Here is an 11,970-nt window from a genome sequence, read left to right as displayed (position 1 = left end):
GGTTGGCCACAGCCGGTCTGTATTGCTGGGCCGACTCTCCCGCTTCCCTCTCCTCTCTTCCAATCACGGGACAGAGATCTAGATAGGGGCAGACAGCTGGAATTGCTCCACAATACAGTAAGTATACACAGCAGACTGCTTCACTTATAATGGTCGAATGCTTCCCTCCAATCAATGATTCTCCCCACAATATCCGCACAGTACCTTAACTGGCGTTCACACTTCGCCTCCTTCAAGCTGGAACACGGGGGCCAGAGTTATAATCGGGCGTGTAGGAAATAGGTGGCCACCGCCAAGGCAGCAGACGTTCTCTCCAACAGGAAACTTTCTGGACCTAGAGGGCGAGCACAGACAACAGGGACATGGCACAGCACTGCAAAACTTCAGGTGTACACAGGTCAAAGACAGACTAACCCACTGCACTACACACACTTCAGTGATTTTTAGGGTCGGCACTCCACACCCAGTTGAGATTCGTCCTGGAAGAGGTTAAAGTCGCTGGCACGGTAAGTGATCCAAACTTTACTTTGTAGCCACAGCCAAATAACATCTGTTCATCCCCACTTCACTTCGGCTCACCCACTCGTCTCGTCCTCCACGATGGGGTAGCTAAACACGCTGTTATACACTCCAGCAGATATTAGTCATCCATATCCAGGGGGAAACAATGATATAAGCAATCCAATGTACTCACAATCTTCGTGATACTGATCCTCTCCCGCTCTCTTTCTCTCTCCAGCTACTCACGATACCCGGAAGTGTTATCGTTGTTCTACCCTGGTACCGTTCTCCTACTGGGCCTTTTATACAACAGACACTGGTAAGTATGACTTTCTCCCAACAAAACATCGCTTTGGCAAACCTGTTCTAGTAGTCGTATTTAAATCCTCCAATTCGCTTAGCGACTTCACAAACTGCCTTCATCTGCTTCGCCCTACACCAGCGCCCAAAACACTCCGTCTCATTTGTGGTGTTCGTTGGAAAGCAACAACAACTTCCTGTATCATCAATGCCCTCTTTATACTCCTCTCAGCATCCGAACTGCCCAATCTGCGATCGCCACGTTGTTCGACACACCTGTTGTTGATATCCCCCTGATTTGAGTTGTCCGGAGTTTCCGGAAGTGACGGGTGTTTGCACATTTCGGTCCGGGCGGAAATGATAGCATTAGCGTAGCGGTGCGCAAGTTCTACCAGGAAACTCGAATGTTACGTCATTCATTTCACAAGGTGCAATCAATCACCCCTGATACTGAGAGTATATAAACCTCGTACTCACCTGTCTTTGCGTTCGCAGATACTGATGCCAGCATTTACACGCTCGATGTTCAGTGCATATGTAACTTACACTAAAGCGTTGTTACCTGTAAACACGCCGATTCAAATGATGAGTGATTTTATCGGGCATTCGAACTGTTTTCCTGGGATTTTCTCATCTCGTTTCGTTTCACCTGCACCATCGCGAGGAGCTCTCACAGAAGGTTAAAGACTTAAAAAGGGAAGTCTGCAAGCTTCCTTAAGTGTGTAACCCTGCAGTACACAGAGAAGGATACCACTTGCGTTTCTTTTTATGAACAGTGCAGGAACATTTGGATGATCTGTAAAGTGTAATATTAATATTGACTGTCGCACACTCTGAACGGCGCAGCAGATGTCAGTAATCATCATTGATTGGCGAAGCGCTGCACCTGCACGGGTTTGGAAGAATGCCGAAGCTTGTTATCTCCCTCATCACAGGATCTTTGTCTTTCGTCTACAATACCAAATGCTCCGCTTATCACTGGTTTTAAACCGTACGCGAATGTTTTGTGAAGCAAAGACATGGAATCGACTTGGATGAACGACTATTGCTCGCGAAACTTTCACACATTAAATACGGCGTGTATGCTAGTGATGGGCAGTCCGGCTCTTTCCATTGATTCGGTTCTTTTGGCTCAAGCGCTGGCTCTACATTTTAGTGATGGCAGTCCGGCTCTTTTCATAGATTCGGTTCTTCTGGCTCGGCTCCCTTAGAAGAGCCGGCTCCCCTGCATGCGTCTGAAGATTCGGCTCTGCTCGTTCGCTACAAAGAATCAGCTCTTAGAGCCGCTTGTCGCGAGCGACCCATCACTAGTGTATGCAGTGCATGACATGATGCAAACAGGCAAATGACGCGGTCTAATGTTCGCGTGTTTCATTGGAATAAGGAATGCGCAAAGTATACGAGCTTCATCTGAACTGTCCCTTTCAGTGTTTCCCTAAAACATCAATAATATAAGGTACTATTTATTCATGTAACAGGTCTTGCAACGTCCTACCTGCTACGGTACTACAATGCAAGTTGCTTAATGCTTAACAGTATTCATGCAAACTGTTCATATCAAATGCAAATATTCACGTTAGATCTTCACTCACCTGATCCTAATTACAGACTTTAAGGATACGGGGATACGCTATTTTCGAACTTTAAATCTTATGGTAATATAGTTTTCAAGCACACATTTTGTTGCTGAGCAAATCGTAAGTGTGTGTGTGGTCGAATGGCAATAATAATGCATAGGCCTACTGTCAATTTTATTGAGCACGGGGTTCAGCATAAATGTTTCCATCTAAAGCTTTGTGCTTTAAGATCTTCAGTTATGCACATGTATAAAGTACGAGAATGCATCAACTTTTAATTGTACTTTTCAAATGAGACTTTATTCCAGATCTCAGTCAAATTCTTATCCGAGCTCGGTTGCGTTGAACATCCCATCTATTTATCTGGATTATCTTCTCCTACGGTAAGTTATCTTATTCATTATACTGGATTGGCTGATAGTGCACAGTGCTTTTACAACCGAAAGATGGCAATGACTATGTTACAGGCAATATGGAGACGGAGCTGAGGTTGTGTGGTGTATTTAATACAATTAAAACGTGCATTTGTGTTATTCCTGAGGGCTTGCCGTTGTTTTGATCGGTGTGCACTGCATTCTGCGGATGTCTCAACAAAAGTTGAGCCTGTACACCATGTTGAGTGTGTTTGTTATGCAGTAGACTTCAGTTGAAAAACGCGCGCCTTGCTGCTTTAAGAACACAACAGCTTGCATCAGTTTGAACCATTTAAGCGCATTGTGCTTTGTTTGCGATGCAGGCACCCAGAGCATGCGCATGGGTAGGCTACAGCGGATGTCTGGACACTGGTTTGAAGATGTAATGTGACTGCTAGATTTTATATCAAAGCACGTAATCCCAATTTAAAGTGCTGTTGAACGTTGGTAACGTATGTTTCGCCCGAAATGGTGGTGCCACCAGCTATAAACACAGAATACAAACACAATTTCCTTGTTTTAACATGGAACCCAATGGGAATAATGTCTAAATATTTCTTCAAGTGGTGTTATGTTTGAATATGGTGGTGTTCGATTATGTGTTTCAACTATTGAATTTCAATTGTATCATGCTGTTTTAATGACGTCCAACATGACTGGAGAATTGGAATGCATCTGAAATAACTTGTTTCTAATTTAATTCTATGTTCTGTTTAAAGCCTGGAATACACTACAGGATTTTTGCACTCTGACAAGATTGTAACAGCAAATGCATTGTGCGGTGATCATGCTGAATTTCTGACACTGTCAGAAAACTTATGTAGCCTATCTTGGACACAAGACCAGGAAAACGTCCATCTTTGAACTTCTCCCATGGACCGTACGACACTTTACCACCGAAGAGCCACGATCATAGAAATCGTGATGATTGTTTCACGATGCAACTCTCGTCTGGGAAAGCAAAAAATCATGCAGTTATGATTCTAAATGATAACTTTACAAGGAACTTTGTCTGGAATTAGGTGCGTACAATCCACTTACCCTGCATCCTCAAGTAAATAGCGAAACATGCATCAACTTTCCATATAACCACATTACACCGGCTGCTAGGATTTAAAACATTATAACAGCGCGGCTGCATACATGAGGCAAGCTATTTTAAAACTATATACATGTTTTTACTCAGACTACGGACATGCAGTTCTATAAGTGCTTTATTTTCAGTGCCTGCATTACCATCAGGCCTCCTTATCGACTTCCAGGAACCCTTATTACAAACGGCTGCAAGGATTTGACATGCATAATTGCTACATGTACAAGAAATTAGCTTTCGTTAGTATTTGGCGTGCACACTTGCCGCGTGCACGCAGGTTGTCACGTTTCACGTCCGCAGTCGTGTATGGTGCGGCTTTGATCGTTGCTGGATTGCCAGTGTGGCGGAGGATCTTTCAACAAATAATTTAGAACTTCTTAAGTGCATATCATGTAAGACTATTTGCACAAAATTGTTACGTTTAATCATGCTATTATGGTTAGTCAAAATTTAAGCTGTAAACTTTCATCTAGAAGGCTATTACGTTCGGAGTACGTCCATCTATCAACTGCATAACCCTACTGGTACCGCGCCTCAGTTTTTGGGGGGTCTTAATTTACATCGTAAACGGAGAATTGTATATACTCATCTGTGTGTCATGGCGAAGCAAGCAAGACAAGGCAATGGGTTATTTCTTAAAAAACCAAAAGTGCACAAAGCAGAACCAGAATGAAGACCAGAATACAGGACTTAAAAGTGATTGACAGCTAACATAATCGACAAAGGACAACTGAAACACAAGGACACTATATATTTACGTTGGGTAAACAAGATATCAAGACACACCTGGAAAACAATCTAGAACAAGGACCAAAGAACTACAGTCATGGATGACATTACAGAACTTCAAATAAAGAGTACAAGACTGGGGAAACCCAAGACATGACAGACACTGTGCAATCTTTAGCATCAGTCAGATTTGTTTGTAACCTTCTAATCTTCTCCCTACTTTTATAATGACAATATAAAAGCATGTATACGTCAATTGTCTCTCTTCATCAGGAGCCGCGCTCCTAATTTCAACGTATGCAGGAAAACACAAATACATTCAATTCAATTATGGTAAGCAATAATCAAGGTATGTTTAAGCAAATTACTGGTGATGGTGGTGTATTTAACCTTGCTAAATCATGGCCTTTGCCATTTATATAATTTCTTACTCTGGCATATCGTTGCCTTTCAAAGGTCTACGCGGCCTTTTCTCATTAGGCATATCGTTGCTTTCTATGGCCTACGCGGCCAATCTCTGTCTGGCATATCGTTGCCTTCAAAAGCCTACGCGGCATTTTTCTATTAGGCATATTGTTGCCTTCTACGGCCTACGCGGCTTATCTCTATATGGCATATCGCTGCCTGCAATGGCCTACGCGGCCTATTTCTCTGGCATATCATTGCCTTCCAAAGGCCTACGCGGCCTTTTCCCACTAGGCATATCGTTGCTTTCTGTGGCCTGTGCGGCCTATCTCTGTCTGGCATATCGTTGCCTTCTAAAGCCTATGTGGCTTTTCCCACTAGGCATATCGTTGCCTTCTACGGCCTATGCGGCCTATCTCTCCAGCCTATCTCTCTGGGGCATATCGCTGCCTTCTATGGCCTAAACGGTAATCCCATGGCCTCTTATGGCATCCTTCAATGTCAGTAGATAACAATTTCTCTTATCTGTTTCAGGAACCTCAAAGAAACACTGGTGGGTACCGATCATTGCGATCAATTTTTGGGGATTAGATTCTGGCCTGTCTTCATCTTCAGACAGGAACCGCAAGAATCCGTGACCCCCGGATTTGAACTATGGTCGGGGCCTATGCCAAAGAACTATACTGTGTTACATTCTAACCTTGGTTGCTAACTACTGTTAAATAAACTCATATATCAAGTCTTAACCTATCTTCGAGTCTTTCTGGTAGAAATGATAGCATTAGCGTAGCGGTGCGCAAGTTCTACCAGGAAACTCGAATGTTACGTCATTCATTTCACAAGGTGCAATCAATCACCCCTGATACTGAGAGTATATAAACCTCGTACTCACCTGTCTTTGCGTTCGCAGATACTGATGCCAGCATTTACAAACCCACCCTCCCTACTACCATCACCAGGTTGGTTCCGTCCATACTCAAGGGGGATTAGATTCTGGCCTGTCTTCATCTTCAGACAGGAACCGCAAGAATCCGTGACCCCCGGATTTGAACTATGGTCGGGGCCTATGCCAAAGAACTATACTGTGTTACATTCTAACCTTGGTTGCTAACTACTGTTAAATAAACTCATATATCAAGTCTTAACCTATCTTCGAGTCTTTCTGGTAGAACTTCTTCTCTCACCTTTGGTTCCGCCCTCGAAGTCACTCTGTGACACAAGTCAATGGAGTTGGACAAAAACTACAATAAAACCTGTTGGAAAGCATCTTTTGCAGCAATTTTTTTGTGAGCATATCAGTGAACACCCCTGACCACTCGGTGAGTTTCACGTCTTTGTAAACGAAAGTTTAATGCATTTTACGAAGGATTGTTCCTGTGCACCTATAAACCCATTATAGAGGTGGGAGGTGAAATGACAAACACCCGAAAATTCTCGAGGCAGCCGCATATGTCGAAATTTCAGTCAAAACCGTTCTATTTCATCATAAACAATCTGAAAACAGGGCTTTAAGTGTAAAATACTGAACTTGTCCTTTAACCAGCATTCGTTTGTACTTTTGTTTCCTTTACTGTTCTGTCAGGCTTGCCAGATCCGCGCGTCAAAACCAGCCCAATGGCCAATTTAAAATTAGCATCCCAATAACTATTTGCAGCCGAAATGCCAACAACTAAAGAACCAAATCCTTCCATTTCTAACCTTCAGAAGAAAAAAACAAGCAGCAGAAACAATTTAAAAGTAGCCCAATTCAGAACTCCGCCAAAAGGCAGAGGACCTGGCAACGCTGCATCCGGGCAATGCTGCCTTGCTTTAAAATAAGCTGGTGGCATGGTGAGAAGAAGCAAGCAGCTCGCATTGTGAAGAAAACGTGCCAGACTATAGAAGCTTAGACTATATAAGTTGTCGTAGACGCGGCGCTGCGCTTCTCGTCTGGTGTGCGACCCCCTTTAGACTTTAAAAACCCCTGCCCTACACATACTAACTTGAGATGCCCTAATACTTGAGTGTCAGATCTTTACCTTTCAATCGATAAAACAAGCGAAAGTCTAATAGGCCAAAATGTCAAATCTAACAATCTAAATATAATAGTCATTCTGGGTCAACCACCAAGATCACTCTACCTACCTCATGGCAACATCCTGGCAAATGCTCGTTACACTGTGACATTGTGGCTGTGAGGTTGGCACAGGCGATCCCCCCTTTTCTTCCCGATAATATTATTGTGTTCTTGAAAGCCAGCCCTGCATTCTCACATAAAATTCACAGCCTGTCCATGGCCCACGCAGCCCTCACCCTCTGTGTCTAATCGAATTCATCATGCTGTCTGACCTGGATTTCTGGAAATAGGGAATCGGCTGACAACATATGTCCCTAGCATTTACTCTTTTCCCATGTGTATTTGTTATTAGCCGCTCTGGCCACCCCTACCTGTGCCTATAGACCATTTCAAAGGATGTAATCACTGGTCCAGAAACACTTCCTGTTTCAGTTTGTGACTGTTTTTTTTTATTTCACATGTATCATTATCTTTAAGATGTTTATTTAACTTTTTGATTCAGTTCTATATGTTCTGTTGGTTGTATTTTATCCCAGTTTATCTAGTGTTAAAAAGTCGAAACAGGAAGTGCTTCTGGACCAGTGTTGTTTACATCATTTGAAAGGGTCTATATTGAGTGAAGCTTACAGCTCTTGAATTGTTTTTAGCCTTGCAGGATATTCTGCCCTCATCCTGATTTAAAACTTTTTATATAACGTGTTCTATGAAAACATTTCAAACAAGTCATAAAATATTTACATTAAATTTAGAAATTGCTTAGAAAAAGCTTCAGATGCATTTATTTTGGTTCAGCAGATGTCCCATACACAAGCACATTCGCAGTACAGTAGCTAAAACGAGAAAGTGCTTCCATTTGTCCTAATTTGCTGTTGTTAAAATCACATAGCTGTGCGAACGTTTTTAGAAATGTCAATGGCTCGGGTTTTTCTCTTATTGTTTCAGGATAAACCAGCCCCATCTGTGTTTAAAATATCCCACTAAAGACAGAAGTGCCTTCACAGACACTCTGGCATCCAACATTGACCTGAAACATGATAATTACTTCTGATTATACAGTTGCTTTTGTTATCATCATAATTCAGATTTAGGATATTGGTGATAACGTTTGACTGCTTTTATTTGTGTTTTATAATTGTCACCTGTATTCTCTGTAATTGATGGGGTTGCATAGTAATTGTACACATTTATGTGTTCAGTGCTGCAGGAGGAGAGATTTTTAATCAGTGTGTGGCTGAGAGGGACGAAGCCTTTAAAGAAGAGGATGTGAAGAGACTGATGAGACAGATTCTGGAGGGTGTGACCTTCCTTCACAAGAGCAACGTGGTACACCTGGACCTTAAAGTAAGTCAGGCTGCAATACGACCTCCACATTACATTTTGATTGCATTTATGTGGGTGATTACATAATTGCAGGTACATCTGGTGTCCAAAGTCATTATTTCTCTGCTTTTTTCAAATGGTTATGGCATAAATAAATTATATATGCCATAACAATATAATATTTCTTTGTATAAAGTGACTTGAATAGCTGAAAATTATGATTTCCTGTTGGATGGATTAGTCGGTGTCATTTTATTTTTACTGTCAAACTCTGTTACCAATGTACAGTAACAGTGCTGACCATATGTGGACAGAGAGAACTACACAGATAAACACACACACACTCTCTCTCTCTCTCTCTCTCTCTCTCTCTCTCTCTCTCTCTCTCTCTCTCTCTCTCTCTCTCCCTTTCTCTCTCTTTCTCACACACACATACATGACTGTCAACACTGTTACTCTACCTTGGTAACATAGTTGACAGTAACAGAGTTGACACTTACTATTGATTGTCAACTATAATATAAGACACTTTTTACATACATTATTTTATTGGTATGCCCTGTAACATCTTGTGATCCATGACAATGAGTACCAAATTATTAAAATATTAAAAATATGTACCTGCAATTGTGTAATCACTCAAATGTTAGTGTGGACAATAAGGTTATTGTTTAAATGTTAAATAACTAAAAAATACAATTTATTATTACAATCTATATATATATAGGTTTTATACTATATGATATATCATTGAAAAGATGTATCTGAAGATTTTTTTTCTGTCAGCCTCAGAATATCCTCCTTACTAGGGAGTCTCCTCTCGGGGACATAAAGATTGTGGATTTTGGCCTGTCGAGGTTGGTAAGCAGCAGTCAAGAGATCAGAGAGATCATGGGCACACCTGAGTATGTGGGTACGAATCATTTCTTTACCATGTTCATTCAGTGTAGTGTTTAAACTTGAGACTGGTAGTGCATGTATATGAATGCAAAATGTATATTCTTGTAGCTCAATTGGTAGAGCATTGTGATAGCAGCACAATTTAAAGGTGATTGGTTAATCCCAACAAACATATTGATAACATTTAAAATGTTAAATGTAGGGCTGTCAACAGATTAATTGCGATTAATCACATACAAAATAAAAGTTTGTGTTTGCATAATAAATTTGTGTGTGTATTGTGTGTAATTATATATATATATCATCATAAATAAATCAAATATATAAAAAATATATCACATTTTTTAAATATTATGCCAAAACAAACTTTTATTTTGTATGCGATTAATCATGATTAATCTTTTAACAGCCCTAGCAATGTAAGTCACTTTGGATAAAAGCGTCTGACAAAATGCATAAATGTTTAATATAAATTTTGCTCTAACATGAATTTCTTCACAAAAATTGTACTTAGAATACTTGTTTTCATTAAATAATGTACATAACACTGCACATCTTTATGTAATGTCATTACAGCACCAGAAATCCTGAATTATGAGCCAATAAGCACAGCAACTGATATGTGGTAAGTCCTTGTTCTTCATTACTATTTTTACAAACATGAATACAGCATTTCATGTGATACCCTCAAATGTTGACCTAGAGGTATTTTCACAATAAATTCTTTTTCTTGTGTTTCATTGCACATAAACAAACACTTCATTCATAGCAAAGGCTCTCACACTCTCACTGGCTCAGTGTTTTGGTTGTTTTTAACAATCAATTTTGCTTTAGGATGTATTCTCTAAGACAATTAGTGCTTTAAGTTCTTGCTTGGAGAAAATACTATTTTTATAACACAAAATTCGTCATGTTTATGATGCTTTGTCAGTGGATGATCCTCTCCTCTCACTTTCTAATAGGAGTATTGGTGTCCTCGCATATGTGATGTTGACGGGCATCTCTCCTTTTCTGGGGGATGATAAACAGGAGACCTTCCTCAACATCTCCCAGATTAATGTCAGCTACACTGAGGAAGAGCTGAAGCACCTGGACAGAGCAGCCATTCACTTCATAAAGTCCCTGCTTATCAAAGAACCAGAGTGAGAGAAACATACAGCCACCAGATATTCAATAGCAATATAGCAATAAACCAATACATTATTTACAAAATTAAGCTAGATTCAATTGTAGGATGAGTTTATGTAGAAAACAGTAGCTGAGTTTTCACAGACGGGTCACATGTATATCCAATTCATCACCTGACCTTATTTCCACAGAGAACCGCTTCACAGCAGAAGAGTGTCTCGAGCACCAGTGGCTTCAGATCAAAGAAGAAGAAGAAGAAAAGGACGGGAGTACATCTGAAAGTGTCTCTGAGCCTGCCAGCCCGGGGACCTCCAGCCACGATGAAGAAGCAGAGGATGAAGAGAGCTCTCAGGTGACAGAAGAACTCATCGTAATGGCAGCTTACACCCTGGGTCAGTGTCGACAGTCCTCTGATAAAGAGACTCTGACCCCCGACCAGAAGGCCATCTCCAAACGCTTCAAGTTTGAGGAACCCTTCTCAGCCCTGCAGGAAGTTCCTGGAGAATTCATCTACTGATTCCAGTTCAGCCAGATAACTGCTACATTCCCAACTAATGCCGCACTTCAGACAAGAAACCTTTTTCTATGTCTTTTCTTTTCACTCACCTCATGATTTAAACTTGTAAGCCAAACAACTTTTGTCTTTTGTCTTGCTGGTTGCTCTTGTTTCTTATGTTTAATGTTTGTGCTTATATTTACAGACGACTAAGCCTTGCTGTGACTCTCTCACTTTTCTTGTTTTTATTTCCTTTAGGTGCCATGCTTATTTGTTATGGGTAAAACATTAAAGTTATTATTTTTGATGATAATAATTTTGTTTGTTTTCTTCTGGCTGCGTTTCGATGCATCTTTGTACAGATTATTGTTGTTTGACTTTTTAGGTTTTGTTGTTTCTAAAAAGTTTGTTAAAGATTATAAAGCCATTTTATGTGTCCAGCTTCTTTCAGGTCTTTCCTTGGTAAAAAAAAAAGCTTCCACAGCAATAACAAAATGTGTAAATGTTTCCTTGTTTTGTTTTTTAACTCATGTTAGAGTTATAACTATAAATTGATTTGTCACTATAAAGAATATTTTTAATGGCAACATATTACAAGGAGACTGTTCTGATGCTGTAAATAAAAGTTTGTCTTTACAGCAGTGACTCATTATATTTTGGTTGGGAAATTCTGTAACTTAAAAGCTAACTTAATACTGACATAACACAAAATCACTTATTTGGCTTCAAAACACCCCATGCTAAAGAATTTAGTTAAAGCTGGTTAAAAATTTATCTTATAAATAAGTTTTAATTACCCTTATTTTCACCAAAAAGAACCTATACATTTTGTTAAAGGATGAGTAAAGGAATAAATAAATATATATATATATATATATATATATATATATATATATATATATATATATATATATATATATATATATATATATATATATATATATATATATATATAGTTAAACATTTGTTAAACATTTGTCAAACAATAAATGCTTTACAAACTTTTTTTCATTGAAAACTTCCTCATTTTGATTGAATTGTCCAGTGACACC

At 39.8% G+C, this 11,970-nt stretch overlaps 1 protein-coding gene across 1 annotated transcript; it reads left to right on the top strand.

Annotated features, from left to right (window-relative positions):
* The first annotated feature begins 8,040 nt into the window (after nt 1-8,040).
* Nucleotides 8,041-11,554, top strand: LOC129426162 (serine/threonine-protein kinase 17A). The gene is made up of 5 exons (XM_073863862.1): nt 8,041-8,415; nt 9,181-9,307; nt 9,871-9,919; nt 10,257-10,437; nt 10,616-11,554. Exons 1-5 carry the CDS (start codon nt 8,350-8,352, stop codon nt 10,937-10,939), a joined length of 747 nt encoding a protein of 248 aa, XP_073719963.1. The 5' UTR covers nt 8,041-8,349; the 3' UTR covers nt 10,940-11,554.
* The last annotated feature ends 416 nt before the right edge of the window (nt 11,555-11,970 follow it).

The sequence above is a fragment of the Misgurnus anguillicaudatus genome, chromosome 25 (assembly GCF_027580225.2).
Source record: "Misgurnus anguillicaudatus chromosome 25, ASM2758022v2, whole genome shotgun sequence".
NCBI classification, from domain to species: domain Eukaryota; kingdom Metazoa; phylum Chordata; class Actinopteri; order Cypriniformes; family Cobitidae; genus Misgurnus; species Misgurnus anguillicaudatus.
Note: the sequence above shows the minus strand (reverse complement) of the source record. Positions and strands in the feature narration are given on the sequence as shown.

Coding starts and splice junctions, on each gene's coding strand:
- LOC129426162 (XM_073863862.1), top strand. CDS start 8,350: ATGAGACAGATTCTGGAGGGTGTGACCTTCCTTCACAAGAGCAACGTG. Junction 8,416..9,180: donor TGGTACACCTGGACCTTAAA/GTAAGTCAGGCT, acceptor TTTTTCTGTCAG/CCTCAGAATATCCTCCTTAC. Junction 9,920..10,256: donor AGCACAGCAACTGATATGTG/GTAAGTCCTTGT, acceptor ACTTTCTAATAG/GAGTATTGGTGTCCTCGCAT.